Genomic DNA, 24,758 nt, shown 5'->3' with positions numbered 1-24,758 from the left:
TTGTTTCAGATTAGGTTGAAGGGGACCTGGGAAATGAGTCTAGATTCCTGCTGGTGCAGAGGGCAGACACTGAGGCCTGAGGGCAGTGATTGGTCCCATCAGCCCCCAGGAGACCTCTGTGCCCCCGCCCACAGTTGTCTCACTTCTTCACAGACCAAGCAGCTCCCCCACCCTGCCTCCTTCAGACAGTAGGGGCCTAGTGGCCCCTGGCATGTGGGCAGCCAGGGACCCGGCCTCAAGGCTGTGCCCCCATAGACATGAACAGAAGGCAGCCGTTGCTGGAATCCTGATCTTCTTTAAGCCTGTTTGGTTTGCATGGTTTCCCAAATCTGCCCCCCCCCCACACTCCAGCCCTGCCCCAAACCAAGCTCCCTGTCCCTGGGGGTCCATCTGTACACCACCCCCCCCCCCCCCCCCCAGCAGCAGCAGCATGATAGCAACTGCCCTGTCAGCATCGCCCTCTCTCCTGGAGCTCAGACTTCCTGGGGATGCAGAGTAGAAAGCTCAGCTCCTTCCCCAAGAAGCAGCTGCACCTTAGGGCCTTCCGGGTGTCCCCGCCTGTCCCCTCCCCTCTCAGCAGGAGGGACTCTGGGCAGTTGCAGTCTCCTGGATCCTTCTGCACACAGATGCAGTTGTGAGGGGCCCCCAGTGGAAGGAAAACACAGCCCCCTTGTAAAATGCTATTAAGGGCCGGTTCCGCAGCTCACTAGGCTGATCCTCCACCTGCAGCTCCAGCACACCCCGGGTTCTAGTCCCGGTTGGGGTGCCAGACTCTGTCCCGGTTGCTCCTCTTCCAGGCCAGCTCTCTGCTATGGCCCGGGAAGGCAGTGGAGGATGGCCCAAGTGCTTGGGCCCCTGCACCCTCATGGGAGACCAGGAGGAAGCACCTGGCTCCTGGCTTCGGATTGGTGCAGCGCCGGCTGTGGCGGCCATTTGGGGGGTAAACCAATGGAGGGAAGATCTTTCTCTCTGTCTCTCTCTCGCACTAACTCTGCCTGTCAAAAAAAAAAAAAAAAAAGGTATTAAGACGTTCAAAGCTGTTCGAGCCCCACCCTCACAAAGTCCACCTCGCTTGGCTGGGTCCCAGATGCACAGGGATAATAACTGCTTGGGTTCCATGAGTTAGGGAGCCAGGAGAGGCCCCTGCTTCTCCAAAAAACTTGATCTGCGAATTCCCAAACACATTTCTGTTTCCTCCAGGAGAGGCGGGTCTGCCAGGGACCACCAGGCCAGCGCGATGGCTGCAGGCGCTGGCATTTCAATACTTTATGTGTTCCCGGGAAGCCCAAGGCCCACACCATTCCTGACACTGTCCTTTTGGAATACAAGAGAATGCGAACCATTAATGGGCAGGGGAACTGAGAGATTATCTTTCGGACTGGGGGCCAGCCAGGAGGGCAGTGGACCCCCTCTAAGGATGCACACAGGGCCGCCCAGCTCTTCCTTCCTGGGACGCGGTGCCCCAAGCTGCCTAGCTGAGTCTCCCGGGAGCAGGGAGCGGTACTCAGCCACACCCCAGGCCATTGGCCATTCGCGATGCCCATGCGCCCCCCGGCGCCCCTCGCCCGTTGCTGCATCGGCGCCCCCCGCCCCAACACCCTGCTTCCAGAAGGCTCCCCGCGCATTCCACGGCATTCTTTGGGCGTGAGTCATGCAGGTTTGCAGCCAGCCCCGAAGGGGGTGTACGCGAGCCGAGCACTATAAATACGGCGCTTCACGCGGCTCTCCACGCGGCGTCGCCAGGAGGAGCGCACGAGCGCCGGCGCCGCTGACCGGTGAGACGTCCCCGTATTTCCTAGCCCTTCACCGAGCCACCCCGGGAAAGACAGATGAGCGGCCGGGGGTGGCAGCCAGGCGGGGAGCGGTGACAGCTCGCGCTTCCGAGGAAGCCGGGGCAGCCCAGGAGGAGAGGTGATGGGAGCCCCATCCCCAGCAGCTGAGCCGGGGGCCGAATGGCTGCGGGTGGCGCGCAGGTTGGGAGTCCCCGTGCATATTGGCTGCAACCACAGTTTTGTGGCCGTCCATCGGACAGGTGTACCGATCCTCTTTTTTCAAAGACTCGGGGACTGCGGGGGACCGCGGCGCCCTGCCGGTGGCGGGGCTGGCCTGCGCAGGGGTCCTCCCCGCAGCGTCTCCGCGGTGGAGGTGCCGAGCCCTCAGCTGTGGCTGCTGGCTTGCGTGCATGAGTCATCATGTTTTCTCCTGGGTTCTGTAGTACTCCGGAGGGCGCGTTGTAAGTACCACGCTGTGGGGTTAAGTATATACTGCAGCCCGGTAAAGCCTACTTTTTCTGCTTCTTCAAATGCGCCTGAGATGCCAAGTCACACAAGCTCCTTCAGGCCTCAGACGGTGGTGCCGCCTTCTCATTTCACAGATGGTAATCTAAAGCCAGGAGAGATTTAGGACTTCTGGCTCCAGCCTTAAACAGCAGCTAGTTAGCTCACCTGGGATTAGAATTGAAGCCCTTGACTTTTCCGAATTTCTGGGTTTAGTGAGGAACATAAGCTTATTATGGTTTTTGTTTTGCTTTGCTTTTAAAGAGCAAGGTTAAGAATTTAAAAGCCAGTGTAACAACATCCAGTTTTGGTGCTTAATGATACTCCTTTTTTTTCTTTAATAAAGGATATTTATTTGAATTAAAAAAAATTTAAAAGTAGGCACAAATGTGATAAAAGGATGCTCCTGGGAGTGTTAGTTATAGTAATAATTAACTGGTGGGATATTTGCAGCCATTTAAATGCCTGACCTTGTGAGAATGGTAAGCCAAGCTCTGGTACGTCAGAAAATGGAGTATCATATGTTGCAAAAGTGCTTTTTTATAGCATATTTGAGGGCAGGGGATAGAAAGGAGTTGGTTGCATAAACATGCCTAGAAAATACAAGGAAACAGACCACAAGGCTAATGTTTGCCCCTGGATGGTAGGAATTACAGGTGACAGACAGCTTTTGTCTGTTTTCTTTGGGGTTTAGCTTTCCACATGGGGGGGAGGGGAGCAGTAGTATAGGATCTGGGCCTTGGGCTGGAAACTCTGTACGTCCCCAGGCCTGCTCCTCCCTCCAGCTTCCTCTCCTTGGTCGGTTTTCTTAGGCCTCTAAGCCTTTAGCTGGGGGACCTCTGGCTTTGGGGGTGGCCCTTGGAAGCCCCACAGGAGGCTGCCGAGGGTAAAGGCTCCGGGGAGGGCGTGCCTGGTGCAGAGCTGCTCTCAGAGTTGCTGTCTCCTCTCCTTGTCCTCCTTCCCCTTCCTCTTGCCCGAGCTGGCCTTTGGCTGGAAGGAGCCAGGCCAGGTGGTCCCAGTGGGGAGAAGAGGGCTGTGACCTTGGCCTGGCCTGGCCGTGCATGGCGGTCAGCACCAGGGGCCCAGGCCAGTCCCCGACAGGGCGAGAGGACAAGTGAGGCAGTCAAGGTGGGCAGTCGAGATGGGCAGCTGGTGTTCCAGCACTCTCCTTAGACCGGCGCCGTCCACACTGCAGGCCTGCGAGAAAGGCGGGTTCTGATCCCGCACCAGCATTATCACAAGGCCTCAGGGGGAGTCAGGTGCTCTAAAAGGGAGCCCCTCGTCTCACAGAGACAAAGCCACACACTCTGAGGGCACCCGGCCCTGTGCCTGCTGCAGGTTGCCTACCACTCTCCAGAAACACCAGTTAGATCTTGCCAAAGCCGAGGGTCATGCCTCAGTCTGGTTTAGAGGGTTTTAAGTAAGTCAGAACTTACTATGATTATATAAGGCCCTTGTGTTTACAGAACATGTTCACATTCCTGAGGTCTACATTAGGTCCATTTTACAGATGGAGAAACCAGGGCTCATAGGTTTAAGTGACTGGGGTCAAGGAAAGATACTAGATTGGGAGCTGAGGTGGCTGGGCCCTTATTTGGGGGTTGTGACAAGTCTGTTGAGGCCCTGAGGCATCCCATGCTGTCTGGGCTTTGAGACTGGGCCAGAGGATGACCCTTTGCCCAGCCGTGAGCTTGATCCCAAGGACCCTGGACTCCTAGTGGCAGACCATGTAGCAGCCGCTCGCTTCCAGGGCTCTGCCTTTGGCTGCCCTGCCTGCCCATTGCTCAGGGCCCAGCACCCTGTCTCCTGGTTGGAACCGATGTCAGAGGGTGTCGGGTGTGACAAAGGCTCTGTCCCTGCTGGAGGCATTTCAGGCCTCAGTGAGCAGCTAGGGCAGAGCCCACGAGACCGGGGCCTTCCTGGTGGGCCCGCAGCTGTGCCCGGCTTGGCCGCCCACACGTCGCTGGAGAAGGCGCTGACCCGTTCTCTGCTCCCATGCTGCTCCTGTCTTCTGAGCCACTAATTACTTCTCAGAGGCCGGCCTTATTACTGTGTGATCACCGTCCAGATGGGCCTGCTGGGCTGAGCAGCCGTGGGCTGTGAACCATCTCACTCGGGACAGGGAATCCCACGTCCCGGGGCCTTCTGCTGTAGCAAATGGCTGAGCCTAGATAAGCAGTTCGGGGAGGAAGGAATGGAGGCACAGGAGGAGGGGTTTCTGTTTTATGTAACAACTTCAGCTTCTGGGAATGGGTCCATTGTGTAAGACTGGGGCTCTGGCCCCATGTCCCCTGGCTTGGGGCAGCTGGCCGAGCGCAGGAGCACCCTGGCAGACCTCGAGGGAACAGACCTTGTGAAAGGGACCTTGTAAGCAAACAGGCGTGTCCTCCTACAGAGACTTTCCTGGGGGAAGCCCAGCCTGCTTCTTGGGTTCACTGTTTTTTTTGTTTTTGTTTTTTTTTTTTCCTAAAGATTTATTTTTGTGGGGCCAGCACTGTGGCACAGTAGGTTAATCCTCTGCCTGTGGCACTGGCATCCCATGTGGCCGCTGGTTCTAGTCCCGGCTGCTCCTCTTCTGATCCAGCTCTCTGCTGTGACCTGGGAAGGTAGCGGGGGATTGCCCAAGTCCTTGGGCCCTTGCGCCTGCGTGGGAGACCCTGGCTTCGCATCAGCCCAGCTGCGGATGTTGCTGCCATTTGGGAAGTGAATCAGCAGAAGGAGGGCCTTTCTGTCTCTCCCTCTCTCTGCCTCTCAAATAAATACATAAAAACCTTTAAAAAATATTTATTTTTGTGTATTTGAAGGTCAGAGTGACACAGAGAGAGGGAGAGACACACATACAGAGAGAGAGGGGGGTGGGGAAGGGAGAGAGAGATCTTCCATCTGCTGGTTCATTTCCCAAATGGCTGCAATGGGCAGTGCTGGGCTAGGCTGAAGCCTTAAGCCTGGAACTCCATCCAGGGTCCCATGTGGGTGGCAGGGGCTCCAGCACTTGGGCGGTCCTCCATTGCTTTCCCAGGAGCATTAGCAGGGAACTGGATTGGAAGTGGAGCAGCCGGGACTGAAACTGGTGCTCCGGTGTTGGATGCCTGCTTCGAAAGCTCCAGGTTCACTGTTAACTCTTAAACCAAAGAACCTTTCCCTTCCTTCACTCTCCCCCTCTACTCCTTGAAGAGGATTGTCCTTCCTTCTTCACTCCACTCTTTATTGACACCCCTGAACCCACATGCAGCCTGGCTCAAGCCTCAGATGGATTTCATTTCATGTGCCAACCCAGAGGGTTGGCTGTGACTGCCTCAGGCTCTCAGAGAGCATGGTTACGTGGCGCAGGGAGCAGAGAGCTGTGCTTGATTGGTAATGTCTGCTGTGGGTGACCATGAGCTGTGCACATTGTAGGGGAATGTGGCTGGGCCTGGGATGCAGTCCCAGTTGGGGAGACAACGGGGAAGGACAGATGAGTATTCTGGATGTCTGATACGATGGGTACCCTCTCTGGACACGGAGGCCAGGACGCAGTAATCTGGCCTGCCTTGCTTAGGCATGGACAGCTATTCCAGGGGAGGAAAAGGTTTGCCTGGTGCTGGCCTGCAGCTCCAGGGTTCTTGGTTCTTCTGTCATGTGCAGCTGCCCTGTGGTTCCTCCCTGCACTGCCTGCCTTCACTTTCTTTTGAAAGTGTCAAAGGCAAGCCTGGTCTTTTCTCCTAATTGACTCCTGGATAAAAACCACATGGATCCTTGTCCGAGGGGAGGGCCAAGGCAATGTGTTGTCTGTGCCCCTATGTAGGCAGCGGGCTGGGCAGGAAAGCAGCAGCTGTCCAGCTGTTACCGTGACGATCTCCTGTTCTCTCCCAACAGAGGCATTCTTGGGCCCCAGAATCGGAGGAGGAGGAGGCAAGATGAAGACTCTGCTGCTGTGTGTGGGGCTGCTGCTGAGCTGGGAGCGTGGGCAGGTCCTGGGAGACCAGCTGGTCTCTGACAATGAGCTGCAGGGTAAGCAGAGCAAGCACGCGACAGAGTCCTGAGGCCGCAGCGCGCTGGGGCAGCTGAGGGCAGCCGCGCCTCCCTCGTGTAGTCCCCCCCTCCACTGTCATGCCCCAAGTGTTAGACCATTTACATCTCATGTCTGGACCCAGATTCCTCTTTCCAGCCCCTCTCTGAGCCTCTGTGCCTCAGCTCTCTGGTTTAAGCCCTTTGCGGCCAAGTTCATGTCCAGCGGTGTGCAGACATTTCCAAAGCACTTCCTGGCTGCAGTGCTCTGTTCAGCTGTTCCCTTCTCAATCCCCTTGGCCTAGCCCCCAGGCCTCCTCCTTGAAGGACCATTTACATCTTCATCCATCTCTGCTGTGTGTCCTCATGCGCCCACCCCGAAAACAGGCTGCGTGTGCCGTGCTCAGACAGCGGGGATGGGGAAGTGCGGTGCACACGAGGACCTGCCCCACTGGAGGGCCCCCGTTCCTGAAACCTCCCGCCTCCTCCCGCTGGCTGGCCAGTTCTGCGGGGTCATCATTCAAATCCCAGACTTGGCGGACATGCCTGGTGTGAGTCTGTCCTGCCACTCCCTGGCTGCAGACCCTGGATGCTGCTCTCTCCAAACCCCCACCAGCTTTGTATGGAGCTATTTGGGACAGGTTGTATGTGCTTGTGGTCCACGATGTGACATTTTGATATACAAGCACACCATGAAATGACTGCCACCTTCAAGTCACTTGCACATCCATCACCCAGTAAGGTGGCTATGTTTCTTTTGTGGTGAGAGCATTTAAGACCAATTCTCTCAGTGAATTTCAAGTATAATGAAAGGCCCCTCCAGGGCTGACTCATCCTGCCTAACTGATGCTTTGAGCTCTTTGCCCAACACCTCCCTCACTGCACTGCTTTTTTAGCCTACCTGTGAGATGGACGTAATGATAGGCTTCTTAAGTCAAACACACGTGAAGGGTTTGGCACAGCATTTGGCTTGCGGTAAGCACCGGGTACGAAGTCCTTGGATGATCTGGTGTCTCAATGCCTGGTCCTGAGCCTTGATCTCAGTCTCCTGGGGGAACTGTGCCATTCACTCATCCCATCCCTGTTGCTGGCTACCAAGCGTTGGAAGAAAGACAAAAGTTTTGGTTCAACTGAATTGCAAGCAGATCGTTATCCAAAAGAGCAACCTTTTATATTGTGATGCATCAAAATGTGCACTCATGGGTTTTTTTCCCCCTTAAGAATTGTTTTCCATGGCCCAGCTGGTTCTCCAGGGCTGCAGGGCAGTGGCCGGCCTTACTGCTGGCTGCTACCCCTTCTCCAGGCTGTGCCAGCTCCTGTGGTTGGCATTTCTGAGCAGGAGGTTGGAGTTGACAATGACTCCTATGATGGGAATGGGTGTCAGAGCAAGGCTGGAGCTGCGAGGCTGCCTGCCAGGGGCCAGGGGCTCTCACACTGGACGCTGCCTGTACTGCACAGGCCTTTGTAACCGTGCCAGGGGTCCCAGGCTCATATGCCCAATGCCATCTCTTCCTCTCTCCTCATTGCACCTGCTGCCCTTATCTTGCAGAAATGTCCACTCAAGGGAGTAAGTACATCGATAAGGAAATTCAGAATGCCGTCAAGGGCGTGCAGGAGATCAAGACTCTGATAGAGAAAACGAACGAAGAGCGCAAGACGCTGCTCAGTGTCTTAGAGGAAGCCAAGAAGAATAAAGAGGTGAGGTTGGACTGGTGACCATGGCCCTGCCCTGCCCGCCCTGCCGAGGGCAGCTCAGGGTGCCTTGCTGGGTTGCCATGGCGACCTGCGGTCCTCCCAGCACTTTGTCAGCTGATGCCGGCCCTGCAGTTCAGAAAAAGGGAAGGGTTATTTGCTTTTCAAAGCTTCAGGGGGTGAAATCTTGGATCTGGTTTTGTTACAGCCCTGGCCTTGGGCCCGATGCCGATGCCCAGATTCACTTGGTTGGGTTCCAAGTTAGGCTGTGGACAGGGCGGTAGGGGTTGGGAGGGTGATGACGCCCCACCTTTATGAAGCTGTTAATCTTTGATCTGTCGCTTACTACTCTTCTTCGCAACTTTTTTTGATGTTGGCTATGTTCAAAATCATGAATTTTTAGTATCAAAATGCTGACTCTAACAATTAAAACTGATAAGCAACCCTTGCAATGATCCACTTGCCTAAGCATTGTATGGACAGTGGTCCCCTCTCATCCACAGGCAATGCGTGCCAAGGTCCCGCATCAGTGCTTAGAACCACAGATAGGACTGAACCTGACGTATGCTATTTTGTTTTTTCCCATATATCCATACCCATGATAAGATTGAATTTATAAATTTGACATGGTAAGAGATTATCAACACAAATGATAATAAAATAGAGCTATTATAACAATTCACTGTATTAAAAGTTATGTGGAAGTGGTCTGTCTCTCTCAGAACATCTTAATTCCTCATTGCACTGTAGTAATATTTTTATCTATGGTTGCCTACAGAAAACTGAAACTGTTGGAAGATAAAATTGCTGACGGGGATGGGGAGATACTACTGTTACACAATTGATTTAGCTTGTCCCCTTTTTTTGAGCACCTGTGTGGATTTTCATATATATATATATATACACACACACATATATATCTATACATATATACACATATAAAATATAATATATAAATACATGTGCAATATGTATACATACATATATATATGGATTCACACAATATATATGTATGTATTTGTCATAAACTACTAGCATTAGAAATACCTTTAGTCAAAAGGGTTTTCTTTTTGGTTGCGAGAATCCCTTAGAATAGATTCTTACAGGATGATTGCATCAAATGACACAGGCTAGAGAGTTTTGATAGTTGGTTTTGAAAGCCTGTGGATTCTATATGCATGTGTGGTCACAATAGAAGAAAAATAAGATTCAAGGAGTCCCTGGCCTGCTTTGGGGGATGGCACTTAAACAGCAGAAGCAGAGAATGGAAAATGAGGTGATCTTGGTGTAGGGAGTATAAGAGCCAAAGTCTCAGAGGGAGGGGATCCAATGGGCGCACAGGTGGCTTAGGAAGGAGCTGAGTCGTGAGGGTGAGGATGCTCAAAGCCAGGCTCGGTGGGGTTCCAGGAAGGTGGATGAGGCAGTGGTGTGAGCTGGGGGCAGGGCTGGAAATAAGCACCCCATGGGGGCAGCCCCTGGCAGGCCTGCTGGCAGGAGGGCTCCGGAGAGTGGCCCCTGCTCGGGGTGGGTGGAGCCTGCAGCGTCTGCCTGAGCCTCACCTGGCTGCGTATCTTCTCTAGGATGCCCTAAATGAGACCCGGGACTCCGAGATGAAGCTGAAGGCGTTCCCAGAAGTGTGCAACGAGACCATGATGGCCCTTTGGGAAGAGTGTAAGCCCTGCCTGAAGCAGACCTGCATGAAGTTCTACGCCCGCGTCTGCAGAAGCGGCTCAGGCCTGGTTGGCCGCCAGGTGAAAGGGAGCTACACACATGACTTAGGCTGTCAGTGGAGAATGAGGGGGACACAGTGAAACTGGCTTCACTCTGGATGCAGCTGATAGCCCTGGCTGGCTGCAAGGGGGCCGAGAGTGCCACGATTGATTGGTAATGTCTGGCAAGAGTACAGACACATAGGGCATGCATGCCTTAAGTGCTTGGGACTCCGTGAATTTTGCCATTTCCTGAAGGCACATCAGTTGGCCCTCAGCAAGGCAGGAGTGGTGTCATCAGTGGCCAAGGGTGGCCTCCCAGAAGTCTCTAAACTCTCCCCCATGGGAGGTGGCAGAGAAGGGCAGTGTCCTGACAGCTATGTGACTGTTACAGCGAGGGTAGGGCCTGGCCCCCTGGGCCAGAGGAAGGCAGAGGGGGCTGTGGCCTTCCCGCAGGCCTCCTGACTGTCCCCATTTGGGTCGTTGCAGCTTGAGGAGTTCCTGAACCAGAGCTCTCCCTTCTACTTCTGGATCAACGGCGACCGCATCGACTCCTTGCTGGAGAACGACCGGCAGCAGAGCCACGTCCTGGACGCCATGCAGGACAGCTTCAACCAGGCCACGGGCATCATGGACAAGCTCTTCCAGGACCGATTCTTCGCCCACGAGCCCCAGGACACTTTCTACCACTCCCCCTTCAGCTACCTCCTCAGGAGGCCCTCCCTCCGCCACTCCAAGTCTCGCCTTGTCCGCAACATCATGCCTCTCCCCCTGTACGGACCCCTGAACTTCCAGGACATGTTCCAGCCCTTCTTTGAAATGATCCACCAGGCTCAGCAGGCCATGGACGTCCACTTGCACAGCCCGGCCTATCAGGCCCCTAACGTGGAGTTCATCACAGGTTAGAGAGATGCCTCATTCATGCCAAGAGGCCCGGGGGGCCGACAGCTTAAGGAACAACCCGAGGGTGGGATTCTTTCCACTTAGAGAGGGAAAGCGAAACTAAGAGAGGTAAAGGGAGGTATGCAAGGTTTCCCAGCCTGCAAAGTGGATCCAGGCCAACCCAGTGTGCCTTTTAGCTGCTGGCTGTCACATCAGTGGTTCCTCCTACAGAGTCAGAGCCCCTTGCCCTGGGAACTCAGGGGGCTTTGTGCACATATCTAGGGAATAAATTATATAAGCAACCATCTCACAGTTAGAGAAGTTGTTCATGGCCACGGCCTTAGAGCTTGGAACAAAATGGGCATTCAGGGCAGGTGTTTTGCAAAAAGCAAACTTGGACATGGCCATGAACGGACTGTACTTCAGGGAGTGAGTTCCTCCGCTGGCACTTGGTGAGCCAGCCCCGTCTCCGTTCAGCTACAGTCTGAGTAGCGCCAGGATTGTCTTGAAATGGCTTGAAAGCCTGGCAGGGCTTTGAATCGAGTGAGCGTCTCTTGCATCTTGTGGTGTAGCCTTGTGGTGTTGGGCGGCTCTGAGGAGCAGCCGCTCCTGGCTTCAGAGGTCTGCTGACCTGCTGGGAAAGAGCAGTGAGCCGTAAAGAGTGCAGAGCACTTGTGTTGTGATGCCAAAGAGAAGTGCAAGTAACTGAGGCAGTGAGGAGGTGGGGGCGGGGCCTCGGATGGACCTGGTGGCCGGGGAGGCCGCTCCCCTTGAGGGATCGAGGTGGCATCTTCCAGGAGGCCCACAGTCAGGGCAGGCGAACAACTCGATTCCAGCTGTCTGACCGTCAAGCCATCCCAGGGGCCCACACGGTCATGTGGAAGGCTTCCGAGAAATCGGCGGGGCCTGATGCAGCACTGGGTGCCTCAGCCTGATTTGCTCCCCTTGTGTGTTTCCAGGAGGCCACGATGACCGCGCAGTGTGCAAGGAGATCCGCCACAACTCCACGGGCTGCCTGAGGATGAAGGACCAGTGTGCCAAGTGCCAGGAGATCTTGTCTGTGGGTGAGTGGCCCCGGCCATCGGCCCTGTCTGAGTCCCCGCGCCTCGCTGTGCCTGCCTCAGTGGGGTCAGACGGGAATTCAGATTCCAGTTCTGCAGCCCCTGGCTTGTGGCCTGAGAGCAGGTCCTCGGCCTTGCACGGAGTGGTTTCCCATCTGCAGAGTCAGGTACAGAGGCGGGGCTGTCCCGAAGTCAGCGAGATGCTCCCGCCACGTCTGGCTCCTGGCAAACTGGCAGTCCGTGGTGGGTGCTGCTGTGTGTTTCAAAACAAAGCCATCGGCCTTGGATTTCCAAGGTCATGCTGCTCCCAAGTGCCAAGTGTGGTAGACATCCTCAGACTACAACATCTTAGTGTGAATTCTGTTTGCTAAACAATTGTATGTGTCAGGTACAGGTGTAAACATCTCACCAATGACCCCGTGTGTTGGGGGTAGTCATTGAGCCTAGCTCACCAAGTAGAAAACTCCGTCACAGAAAGGGTGAGGAATCTATGCAGGATCATACAGTCATGTATGTCCAAATCTCAGTGTTTGGGTTCGTTCTCAGACTAGCTTCTTCCCCCAGGGCCCTGGTACCTTGGCGTCCCAGGAATATCCCTTTGGGCTGGTTGGTCCCTGGGCAAAGGAGATATTTCCTTCCAACTTTCCTTTCCAGGTCTGGTGATAGGTTCAGTTCTTCCTACTTTGAAATAATGGCTATACAGATCCGGAGAGCAGTTGCTGGTACACAGTTGTCCATGATCAGGAGTTAACTTTTCCACCTTGTAGATCGCTATTCAATCTGTGGCTTTGCTCTTACTTAATAGGTTTGGGTTCGCCAGGGCAGGCCTTCAGAATCTGGTTAAATATTCCTAGCCTCACTCCTGTGTTTAGAAGCCACTGCAAAATAAATACTAGTGTTTTAAGAGGCTGAGTACGAAGTTTTAAATGAGTGTATAATCAAAGTTCTTGGGCTTTTATCATCAAAGTATGCTAGGGTAGCATAAATTACATAGTACCTCACCACACAAAAGTTAGTCATGTTGGGGCCAGAAGAGAAACAGGTGTCCAGGCTCAGATGGGAGCTCTCCCACCGAGCTCCTCTGTCACCGATCACAGCTCCGCCAAGCAGTCACCTTCCTGTCGAGATCCAGGTTGACTTGCTCTCATTTAAGGTGCTTGTACCCTTATGAGTGGGCGTCTGCATGGGGACGCTAGATGGGGAGGTCTCAATTTCAACTCTGTTGGCCTTCTGAGTCAGACCATCCTCTGTCTTGGGGGTCTGTCCTGTGCACTATAGAGCGTTGAGCAGCCTCCCTGGCCTGTATGCACTAGCTGCCGATAGCTCCCTACCCCCAACTAGAAAACCAAGACGTGTTCGGAACTTACCAAGTGGCCCCTGGCGGGTAGCATTGCCCTCATGGAGAACTTCTAGACCAAGTCTCTGTTCTCAAGGTCTTTTCTTATTTTTTAATTATTCCTTAGTAGAAGAGTTTTGGTTATTCATTACACCTATCTTTCTTTCTTTCTTTCTTTCTTTCTTTCTTTCTTTCTTTCTTTCTTTCTTTCTTTCTTTCTTTCTCTTTTCTCTCTCTCTTTCTTTCTTTCTTTCTTTCTTTCTTTCTTTCTTTTTTATAAAAGATCTATTTATTTACTTGAATGGCAGTCAGAGAGAGAGAGATCAGTCTTCTATCCTCCAAGTCAATCCCCATATGGCTGCAATGGCCAGTGCTGAGCCAGGCCAAAGCCAGGAACCTAGAAGTCCATCTGGGTTTCCCACATGGGTGGCAGGGACTCAAGTCCTTGGGCCATCATCTGTTGCTTTCCCAGGCACATTAGCAGAGAGCTGGATGGGAAGTGGAGTGGTTAGGACGCGAACCAGTGCCCATATGGAATGTTGATGTTGCTTGCAGTGACTTAACTCACTCAGCCACCATGCAGAGCCCATTACATGTTTCTTATTTATTTCTTTTTTACTTAACTGAAAGCAGAGAGACAGAGGCAGAGAGAAATATTCCATCTGCTGGTTCATTTCCCCCAAATGCCCACAATAGCTTGGACTGGACCAAGCTGAAGCCAGAAGCCTGGAACTCAATCAGGGTCTCCCGTGTGGATGGCAGGGACCCAGCTACTTAAACTATCACTTGCTGCCTTGAGTAGTCCCCTGCTGCTGTGTGCATTAGCAGAAAGCTGGAATCAGAAGCAGAGCCGGGGCTCAAACCCAGGACTTGAACCTGGATACTCTGACATGGGGTGTGCATGTCCCAAGTAGCGTGTTAACCACTGAACCAACACCCGGCCCTCATTACATATTTCTTTTCAACCTGGATTCTTGTTAGTAATCCTGTTTCTTGCTGCATCTAATGTTTTTCTGTGAGATAAGTGGTCACAGGTACCATCCTGCTGATCTCTTTTCCCCAAAATCACAGAAATTTGATGCAGCCTCCTCTGGGTATTGTTGAAATAATCTAGAGAGAAAAATGGTAGTTTTTATTTATTTGCTTTTTTAAAAGTATGTTTTCTTCTTCTTTTTAAAAAGGATTTATTTATTTATTTGAAGGATGAGTTACAGAGAGGCAGAGGCAGAGAGATAGAGATGTTTTCCATCTACTGGTTTACTCCCCAGATGGCTGCAACGGCCAGAGCTGTGCTGATCTGAAGCTAGGAGCCAGGAGCCTCTTCTGGGTCACCCATGTGGGTACAGGGGCCCAAAGACTTGGGCCATCTTCCACTGCTTTTCCAGGCCATAGCAGAGGGCTAGATCGGAAGTGGAGCAGCCGAGACTTGAACCAGTGCCCATATGGATGCTGGTACTGCAGGTGGCAGCTTTACTTGCTACACCACAGTGCCCGTCCCAGAAAACGGTAGTTTTTAAAGAGATAGCAGGTCGTTTCCAGCTCTTTTAAATCTGACAGTCTGGCAGATCCTTGTGGATCTAAAGGAAAGATTTCTGTTGCACCTGCTCTCCCACAGAGCTTGCTGACCAGCCCCGGGGTGGGGAGGGAGGCCGGCAGGCAAGGACTCCGTGCATTATGGCCTGAGGGTTCTGGCTGGCTCCTCTGCTGCATGGACTCTTGGGACCAGAATTGTCCACCCTGTAGATATGCTGAGAACGTGAGCTGGGACAATGTTCCAGGACCACAGACCTAGCCTAGGGGGAACACGAGTTTAGTAGTTAAAGACCTGGATTCACTCCAGGCTGCACAGAGCACTTCCAGACTTACCGTGAGTTATTTACTTCTGTGGGGCTCAGTCTCACTGTTGGTGAAACAGGAGTGTTAATGCGTATGTCAGAACAGAACTGACTTGTAGAGGAAAGTTCGCCTTCCCCAGCCACCGTGGGTACCACAGGAAGAGTAAGATCCCCCTCTCCAGAAATGACTCCTGGGAAGGGCGAGGACAGTGAGCCTGGCTCCAGCTTCTCGGAGTGTGGTCAGCACTGTTTGTGACCAGTTGCCAAGGAGATGAGGATCTGGTGCCCAGAGCTGGATGAGTTATGTCACTGAGCACATGTTTGGTTCAGCACACATTGCTTCCAAGAGCAAGAGTTTCTCCGTGAAAGAAGCATGTCTTGATTCTCCTTCTGAGTCCAATTCTTTAATTTGTCACAAATGATAACAAACTGTATTTGTCCATTTCTTTTATGACTATAACAAAACACTTGAGACTCATAAACTTTATTTTTTAAAAAAGAGGCTTATTATGGCTTGCGGTTCTGGTCCAAGGTCAAGGGGATGCACTTGGTGATGTTTTCTTGCTGGCAGTCTCAGAGAGGCACAGGGCACCCCATGGAGAGAGATAGCACCCGTGTGCATCCTCTGGCCTCTCCCTGGTCTGTCTTTCCTTTATTTTTTTTGCATATTTATTTTACTTGAAATGCAGAATTATAGAGACAAAGAGAGAGACATCTTCCATCTGTTGGTTCAGTCCTCAAATGGCCACAATGGTTGGGGCTGGGCCAGGCTGAAGCCAAGACCTTGGAACTCCATCTGGGTTTCCCACATAGGTGCAGGAGCCCAAGCACTTGGGCCATCTTCTACTACTTTTCCTGGCCATTAGTGGGGACCTGGATGGGAAGTGGAGCAGCCGGGACAGGAACCGCCACCCATATGGGATGCCGGCGCCACAGGCAGATGCTTAACTTACTGCACCACAGCACTGCCCCCCCCCCCCAATCTTTTAAAGTCACCAGTATTCGGACATGGAGGCTGACCCTTATTTTATCCGAATCATCTCCCAAAGGCCCCACCTGTAAACACAAGAGTGGGATTGGGTTCCCACCCTCTTCCTACCTCACCATGGAGGTTTAAACTCCAAGGCGAGTTCCAGTGGGGTTTGTAGTTTCTAGCAGTTTGTAGGGCGCCACATAGCTAGGTGCCAGCCATGTGAGCTGATTTCCGTTCGTGTCTTGGTCCCGTTGGAACTGCCCCTTCTCTTGTTTTCTGCATCTCCGGGCAGACTGCTCGGCCAACAACCCATCTCAGAATCAGCTGCGGCAGGAGCTGAACGATTCCCTGCGGCTGGCTGAGGAGTTGACCAAGAGGTACAACGAGCTGCTTCAGTCCTATCAGCGGAAGATGCTCAACACCTCGTCCCTGCTGGACCAGCTCAACGAGCAGTTTAACTGGGTGTCCCAGCTGGCCAACCTCACCCAGGGCCCAGACCAGTACTATCTCCGGGTCTCTACGGTGAGTCGTGTGGCAACCACACGCTGATGCCGGGGGCTGGACACGGAGCTTCTCTCCCCAGGGGTGAAATGAGAGGGCGGCATTAAAGGCAGGCACTTGCTCCTACTGGAGCACTGACCACACGCTGCAGGAAATAGAAAAGCTGTGTGCATCATGGCACCCAAGCCGCATCACCGAGTGGGGCCCACTCTCACAGCCCCGTTATACTCATCAGGAGAGGGACACAGGTTGCACAGGGTGCCCCAGACTGGGTGACTGACAGCTGATTCTCTGGCGGGCTGCAGAGCCTGGACAATGGCCGTTTGTCTCCACAAATCCCAGAGCCACAGATTCAGTCGCTTGCTGATCAAAAGTATCAAGAGGAACACTGTGTCTTTGCTGAGTGTGTCTAGGCTTTTCTTCTTTATTGCCTACACGACACAGCGCAAGAGCTGTGTATGTCGCAAGTACCGCTTCTCGGGCTCTGAGTCATCTCGGGATGTTTTCAAGCGTAGGGGAGGATGGGCATAGGTCCCGTGCAAGTCCTACGCCATTGTATTGACAGGATTGACACAGGATTGTATTTTTGAGGGACCCAGGAGCCACCCCTGATGGATCCTGAGGGACACTGTGCTCTTTTCTCAAGGTGGCTTTGCCCTCCTAGGCCAAGTGGAGTGGCTGATGAACCGGTGCATTGCTCTCTGCGGGGGATAAAAACTTTCCTCTGGGGCTGGGAACTCCCCCCGCCCCATTCCTTATTTACCCCAGTGTGGCCAGTGCCCGCCCAGAGAAAACACTGGCAAGCACTTTTGCTCTCTGGGCACCCCTCGGCTGGTCATGTGCGTGTTCTGTTTACCGAGTTGCATGGACACCTGTGTTAGCCAGAAGCCGTCCCGCTGTTGGGATTTCCTTCTGCGCCGTGGGCCTGACGCCGGCTGCAGCACGCGTGCGTGTCGGCGGCAGCGTCTCAGCTCCGCTCTGCGCCTTCCAGGTGACTTCCCACACCTCCGAGTTGGAGGCCCCCTCCCGTGTCACCGAGGTGGTGGTGAAGCTCTTTGACTCCGACCCCATCACTGTCACAATCCCAGAAGAAGTCTCCAGGGACAACCCGAAATTCATGGAGACCGTGGCCGAGAAGGCGCTGCAGGAATACCGCAAAAAGAAGCGGTAAGTAGGCAGGCCTTCCAGGCGTCCCCGTGGGGCCTCCCGGGTCCCCGGGAAGGAAGCCCAAAGCGGGTCGCCCGGTGGACGTGGCCACTCCTGCGGCCGGAGCTGAGAAATCGCTGGGGATTGTATGTTTCAGTCGGGGCATGAGCTTCCCTGGGAGATGAGGATTTGACGGTTGGTGGTTCTGTCTCTCTCCCTCCGGCCCTCCTTGTTTTTCAGAGTGGAGTGAGACGTGAACTTGCTCTTCCACCCACGGGGGCATCCGCGTCCCGCTGCCACGGAGATGAGCCGCAGCCCCCCAGAGAGAGCTCTGCATGTCTCCAGGAGGCTGGGCCCCCCATCCAACCCGGACCCCGACCCCAGCCAGTCTCTCCACCCTCGGGATTCTGCCCCCTAGCGCCTGCGTTTGCGGCTCGTGCTCTCACTCGCTCCTGGGAGGAACAGCTCCCGCATGCAACTAATTCAATAAAGCTGCCTGTCATCCCAAAGCCCGGAGCCTCCTCTCTCTGTGCTGCCACTCTGCCTCCTGCGCGCCTCCGTTTTGGTGGGGAAGAAGAAGCAGGAAGTCGAGATGCAAAGCTGTGGGGGAGATGGTCTAGGGACAGACGCTGGGGGCGGGTGAAAGGAGACAATGTGGAGGTCCGGACAGCCCTAAAATGTCTTGCTTTCAGGAAGAGACCTGTGTTGTAACAGTCCTCCTAAAGGACCTTCCTAAATGCAACCTTTCCCGTTCCGTTATAACGTGACTGCTGTAGTCTCCCTGGGATGAGACTCCCCGGGGCGAAGACGGTCTCCTAAGGAATGCACTGGAAATTAGGGTGAAGATGGGGTAATTATCGGGCCTCCTGGGTAATTTTGCACATAACTGATACTTTCTTTACGGAACTGTAGACCCAAAAGATCAAATGAGGCCATTTTATTTTTAGTTGTCTCTGGGGCCCCTTCTAGCCTGTGGCCTCATCTGTCCACCACCCATTTATACAAGCTTCAATCTCTCCCTAGACTTAGATTGTTCTAGATGACTCCTAGGAAGCTCAATTGTTGAAGTAGTGTGGCTGCAGCACCCACTGCTGCCAGAAGATGGCACTGTACAAATCTCAAAGCGTGAAGCTTTTCATTGATCAAATTCTCTTAGAATTCTGTCCTTCCAATTTTGTGTAAATGGGACAAATTCTCTGGCTGCATCCAAGGCTTGTAGCAACGTCCAATGGCCACACATGCATTCTTAGTGTAGAATAGTCTTCGGTCACCGTTCCTTGTTTCTGTCTTACAGGTTACAAGAGAGAGCAAAACCTGTGAGGCTTAGCCAGCCTCACTCTCAAGGAAATGCAGAGTAAATTCAGTGTGCTTCACTTCCTGATAGACGTTAGAGATATGCGGTCAGAGGCCTTTGTTTAAATGGCCATACTTGTAAATTACACACCACAGTGATGTGGGTAAGGGGAGCTATTAATTATTTCTACTCCAGGTTCTTGTCCTGCACAAAGATGCACATTTTTTTCCAGGCATTTTTTAAAAAAAATATTTGTCCATTTTATTTGAAAGACAGAGTTAGACACACACACACACACACACAGAGTGCTTCCATCTACTGGTTCACTCCCCAGATGGCTGCAACAGCTGGAGCTGGGCTGGTCCAAAGCCAGGAGCCAGAAGCTTTTTCTGGGTCTCCTACATGGGTACAGGGGCCCAAGCACTTGGGCCATCCTTCACTGCTTTCCCAGTCCATAGCAGAGAGCTGGATAGGAAGTGGAGCAGCTGGGACTAGAACTGGCACCCATATGGGATGCCGGCGCTTCAGGCCAGGGAGTTAACCTGCTGCGCCACAGCACCAGCCCCTAAAGATACACATTTTAAATGCTGACACAAGTAAGGTGTACAAAGTGCTAAAATGTATTTGAAAGATGAGAAAGTGAGCACACATACACACTTGAGCATGGGTTACCCCACACAGAGAAATACCCATCATGGGTGGCCAGTGGCCAGAAGATTTGCCCAAAAGGAGAGGAGCCCAAAAGTAGAGGAGCGGGAACAGAACACCTGGCAACCCCACCAGCTATGGTCTCTGGCGGGGAGGGGTGGGGGAGAACACACCAGCATGCGAGATAGTTCACCTCCCAGTTGTTGGTCTCCTGTATGAGGTCAGGTCGGGGCCTCTCTAGGTGTGAAGCCACCTGCTAATTAGAGGTCACCTCTACAAGTTCCACGTGGAGTGCAATATCCATATTGTCATGGTGTCCCTGCTTGGGTCCCAGATGAAGCAGGTGCATCCCAGGAAAGGGGGCATTTTGATTGACAGAAGGCTAGAATTACATGGGGGCGGTGGCTTCCAGCTCAACAAATCTAAACTAACTTCCTGCCTGTTTATCCCATGTCAACGCTGATAGCCCACAGTGTGTTTCAAAGATTACATTCTCACTCTCACGGTTATGTTGCTAGATTCTGGAAGTCACTCTGTCTAGTAGTGCTGCTTTTTTCTAATGGACCTATTTGAAACTGTCATCAAGTAGATCGTGGGTCCCCTTCTCTCTACTCATTTTTGCCTTTGCACAGTGGCCTGAGTTTGAGGCTCCTTGGATGTCCCTCCACCCCTGACAGAAGTTCCAGCCCAAGGCACAGGAGAGATTGAGCGGGACTCAGATCACCAAGGGCTGAGGCTATGGGGCTAATTGTGGATGTGGCTGGAGGCTGCAGATAAAGAGCCTTTGGACTGGGGCTCTAGAACTCTTGAGCCAAGTGAGAGCAAGGCCTTGGTGTGCTGAGGAAGGCTCTGGCCTCTGCCTGGAAAGGGGACAGGCACCGACCGTGCTGTGAGGCCCAGGTTGACACAAGAGCTCATGTGCCAGAAACATTGTAGTAAGCTACCTGCGTATGACGGCAAGGTGAAATGACACTGGTGTTGCGCAGTGCGCTACTTGTGCAACTGTAAACAGCAGCCCCAGGCAAATCAAAGTGCTCTGACACCTGGGCCCGTTGCTTCCTGCGTTTCTATTAGGTGCCTACAATTACTCTCATGGCAGGGGTTTAAATCACTCATATTATAAAGGCTTCCTGGGATAGCCTGCCACAGGGAAGTATGATGTGACAAGGATTCCCAATTCCCAGGGGACCTCCAGGTTGTGTATGGAGAGGTGGGGAGGCGGAGTCAGAAGCTGCCCAGTTGTGTACTGAGCAGTGCTCTGGGGGTTGGGCTGAGGATGACGGGGGAGGGAAGAGTTTTGATTTGGAAATGACATTGACATTTGCAAGCAAACTGATTTATTAACTGTGGAGTTACTAGGAAGTAAAAGACTCTGCTTCAGATGCTACCAGTGATAGGTCACTGGTTAGCGTGAATGAAATGGCTTCATGTCGGTACCTCCGTGAGAGTCCATGGTTCCAGGAGCCATGGCCTAGGAGGCATCAGTACAGTTATGCAGAACTCAGTGCCAGGGTTGGACTTGAACCAGGTCTGAGTCCAGAGCTCACGGCGTCTCACCGCCACCTGTTAGCTGCCCAGGGTTCCCACTTCCATGTCCTCCACAGATCTAGCATTAACCAGCTGCAGAATAGCTTGGCGAACCCAGGACACAGAAACTAGCTCTAGAGAGTGCAAAAGGGAGCCCAGTCTTCAGAGTCTGCCGACAGAACCGACGGTTACCAAATCAGTCCACACGGGAGCAGTGATGTCAGATTGCGTGGATGCACTCACAAGGTTAATGATGAACTGGGTCTCTGGGCTATTCTGATCCATTGATCTGCTTAATCTCTGATCCTAGGGCCTTGATCATGATCCTACTACATCACATTGCTCCCTGTTGGCTGGGCAACATCAGAGTTTGTCCAGCTCCCAGCCCCTGTCCCCCAACTCTGAGGGTCCATTCAACTGGAGACCCAACAGTTGCCTCTCGCAAGGTCTGGCCTACCCCTCGGCAGAGTGAGGGCTTAATCTGCCTGCTCAAGGGGGTAGGCATAGGGACCGCACCATTTCCTGTCTGTTCTCACTGGCTGAAGCCAGGAGAGGAACACACCCTGACCTTGAACTGGTACCAGACGTTCTCTCGTGACCTCATTTTGCCTCTAGTCCCTCTCACGTGGCCAATCTGAGAAAGCCTCGCACTCACCTTAAGGCACACAATGGGGGTGGGGGTGATGTGGGGACCCCTTACTCCAGCCTCACACTCAGAAGAAGACCAGGCATTTTTTGCAAGTGACTTAGGTGTGGAAAGCCACAAGGGTGCACCGGCACCATCAAAGGTATCCATTTTCCATAGCCCACCACTATCGATTTTTGAAACTGTAGCCTGCAGTTACCTCAAACACAACATAATACTGTCTCCTTCTGCGTGTGCAAGGTATGAAAAAAATGGAAAACAAACCAGCATTTTGATAACTGCTGTGGACTTTTCTGGAACTGCTTGGGCCTCTCTTGGCTTCTGAAAGGTCCTGCTGCGTGGACAAGAACACCAGAGCAACCCAGACGAGCTGTCTGCTCAGACACTGCCTTGGATTTTTAGTTCCTGGGTTCAGACTCAGGGACCTGCCGAAGGTGGGGAGCATTGGGCCTGTGGGCCACCCAAGGCCTGCGAAATCATTTGCTCGGACCCTACCAAGGCAACCGCAGGCAGGCTCAAAATTCAATAAATCTCTAGCAGTCTAAGTTTGACAGACAGAGTGGACAGAGAGAAAGGTCTTCCTTTGCCGTTGGTTCACCCTCCAATGGCCGCCACGGCCGGTGCGCTGCGGCCGGCGCACTGCGCTGATCCAAAGGCAGGAGCCAGGTGCTTATCCTGGTCTCCCTTGGGGTGCAGGGCCCAAGCACTTGGGCCATCCTCCACTGCACTCCCGGGTCATAGCAGAGAGCTGGCCTGGAAGAGGGGCAACTGGGACAGAATCCGGCGCCCCAACCAGGACTAGAACCCGGTGTGCCAGCGCCGCTAGGCGGAGGATTAGCCTGTTGAGCCATGGCGCCGGCCTTTAAGTTTTTAAGTTATCATTTGGTGTGGTTTGGGAATGCTGTTCTATACATCCCAATGGCCCTTGGCAGAAATGATTCCCTGCTCCCAACCCCTGAGATCCGGTCTCCTATGTTTTCTACTTCGACTCTCCCATCCTTGGCATTGCTCCTGCTTTGGGCCTCATTTTAATAACCCAAGGCCTGGGGCCGGAGCTGTAGTACAGCGGGTTAACACTCTGGCCTGAAGCGCCGGCATCCCATATGGATGCCAGTTCTAGTTCCAGCTGCTCCTCTTCCAATCCAGCTCTCTGCTGTGGTCTGGGAAGGCAGTTGAGGATGGCCCAAGTCCTCGGGCCCCTGCACCCACATGGGATAACTGGAGGAAACTCCTGGTTCCTGGCTCCTGGCTCCTGGATTCAGATTGGCGCAGCTCCGGCTGTTGCGGCCATTTGGGGAGTGAACCATTGGATAGAAGACCTCTCTTGTCTCTGCCTCTCTCTGTAACTCTGTCTTTCAAATAAATAAAATGCATCTTTTAAGAAAATAATAACCTAAGGCCTAAAGGCAAGCCCTCTTTATAGAGGACCTGAGGACATCCCTTCTTGAAACCAACTGTCCCCTAGAGAACTCTTTCTAGCAACGGCCAGCGGCTCGCTCCGGGCGGGCTCCCTTTTTCTGGGACATTTTGTTCAGGACCAGCAAGCTGGGCAGTTTGGGTTGGAGGCGGCGCGCTTTGGGCAGCTGCCACCAGGGGGCGCCATGCGTTCCCGTGCAGGTGCTGACGGGACGCTGCTCTGGAGTGGCTGGGGAGGGAGTCCTGCTGTGTCCCCGCTAATGGTGGGCTTCCTGCCCGCTCCCGGGTCGGCTCGATCTGCTCGTCTTCCTGACCCCAAAGCTACAAAGCCTTATCTCAGGCAAGTGGCCAGGCCGACCCCGCCGATCTGGGGCTGTCCCCACCCAGCAGCGAAGTGAGGGCCATCTGTCTTGGACCTTCAATGTCCCACATCTTTGCATTCGCGGAGTCTTTCGCGGCTGTGGGCTGGACCCTCACAGCTCTCCTGGCCCTTCCTTCTCGTCTGAGTCCCTGGGAGCAAGGTGGCCACCATTGGGGTTGGGGGGGTGGGGTGGGAGCTGCCTGCCACCTGGTGAGATTTGCTGTTCCCGTTTTGGCTGGCGACCGCTCACCCCCAGTGCAAGTCTGAGAGCCGCCTTGGGACGATCGCGTTTCTCACTGGTCAGGGAGACGCCTTTCGTCCCCCTTCCACGCATTTCCAATTCTTGCACGCACCTGGCCATGACTGTCCACCGTTGAGAGCCCAAGCTTAGAGTACCAGCTCCCAGTCCACGGCTCTCCACTTTCCTGATTGAGGACAGCGTCTACCACAAGGGGGCAGCGCAGGCACATGACGCCTCCGGCTTAACCAATTAGAGACCGTGCTGGGGGAAAGGAGACCCCAGCCCATCACTCAGCAGAAAGCCTCTTCAGACGTGAAAAGACACCAGATGAAAGGCCTCCACCCTTTATCCGGGTTCCCCGGTAATTGGACAGTGGGTTTCCAGAACATGTGATGGCCTCAGCATGGCCGGCATTCAAGTTTTCTCAAACTCGAGGATTCAGACTTAAGCCACCTGCCATCTGTGTCCCTTTACGTCTGTCTGTCTTCCTCTGGGGTAGACATGAGGTGCCAGCCCACAGAACAAGTGTGGTACTCCTTGGAGGAGAAATGCCACTTAAATATTTGGAAAGCAAAACTTAAACGTTTGAGACACAATTACATAATGGAATGGAATGCAAAATGCATAGCTTTAAAACGCTAGCATATAAGCTGTTGGGGTGACGCTGTGGCACAGCAGGTTAAGCCGCCGCTGCCTGCGATCCCAGTACCCGTTATTGGAGACCAGGCTTGTGTCCTGGCTGCTCCACTTCCAATCCAGTTCCCTGCCAATGCGCCTAGGAAAGCAGTGGAAGATGGCCCAAGTGCCTGGGCCCTGTCACTCACATGGGAAACCCAGAAGAGGCTCCTGGCTTCTGACTTCAGCCTGGCTCAGCCCGGGATCCAGAGAGCTGGATCGGAAGCGAAGCAGCCGGGACTAGAAGGTGCCCATATGGGATGCCGGCGCTTCAGGCCAGGGCTTTAACCCACTGCACCACAGCGCCAACCCCTTAATATTCTTTTAATTCCCCTAAAGCACTTGGCACATGGTAGGTGCTCCAGGAGTTCTCCACGAAGCCCACAGGTGTGGTAGGCCAGAGACAGATCAAAGTTAGGCTTGAAAAAGGAAGATGAAGAGCATGTTCGGGGTAGTCCAAGACTATCGCTCCAGGAAGGAAGCCAGGGAGCCAGGGAGCCCTCCGCTCCTGAGGGGGGACCTTGCCAGTGAGGAGGACGGAGCAGAGAGGAG

The 24,758-nt window shown here is 53.4% G+C and overlaps 1 protein-coding gene across 2 annotated transcripts; it reads left to right on the top strand.

Moving 5' to 3' along the window:
• The first annotated feature begins 1,636 nt into the window (after nucleotides 1-1,636).
• CLU (clusterin) lies at nucleotides 1,637-17,907 on the top strand. 2 transcript variants are annotated; one of them, XM_062213690.1, is made up of 9 exons: nucleotides 1,637-1,775; nucleotides 6,132-6,266; nucleotides 7,813-7,961; nucleotides 9,536-9,706; nucleotides 10,154-10,565; nucleotides 11,506-11,610; nucleotides 16,044-16,273; nucleotides 17,244-17,419; nucleotides 17,639-17,907. In XM_062213690.1, exons 1-9 carry the CDS (start codon nucleotides 1,652-1,654, stop codon nucleotides 17,646-17,648), a joined length of 1,512 nt encoding a protein of 503 aa, XP_062069674.1. In that variant the 5' UTR covers nucleotides 1,637-1,651; the 3' UTR covers nucleotides 17,649-17,907. The 2 variants fall into 2 exon arrangements, with proteins under 2 accessions (XP_062069674.1, XP_062069675.1); XM_062213691.1 differs by lacking the exon at nucleotides 1,637-1,775 and adding an exon at nucleotides 1,889-1,911.
• The last annotated feature ends 6,851 nt before the right edge of the window (nucleotides 17,908-24,758 follow it).

This window comes from Lepus europaeus, chromosome 16 (assembly GCF_033115175.1).
Source record: "Lepus europaeus isolate LE1 chromosome 16, mLepTim1.pri, whole genome shotgun sequence".
NCBI classification, from domain to species: Eukaryota; Metazoa; Chordata; class Mammalia; order Lagomorpha; family Leporidae; genus Lepus; species Lepus europaeus.
This window is presented reverse-complemented; position numbering and strand designations above follow the sequence as displayed.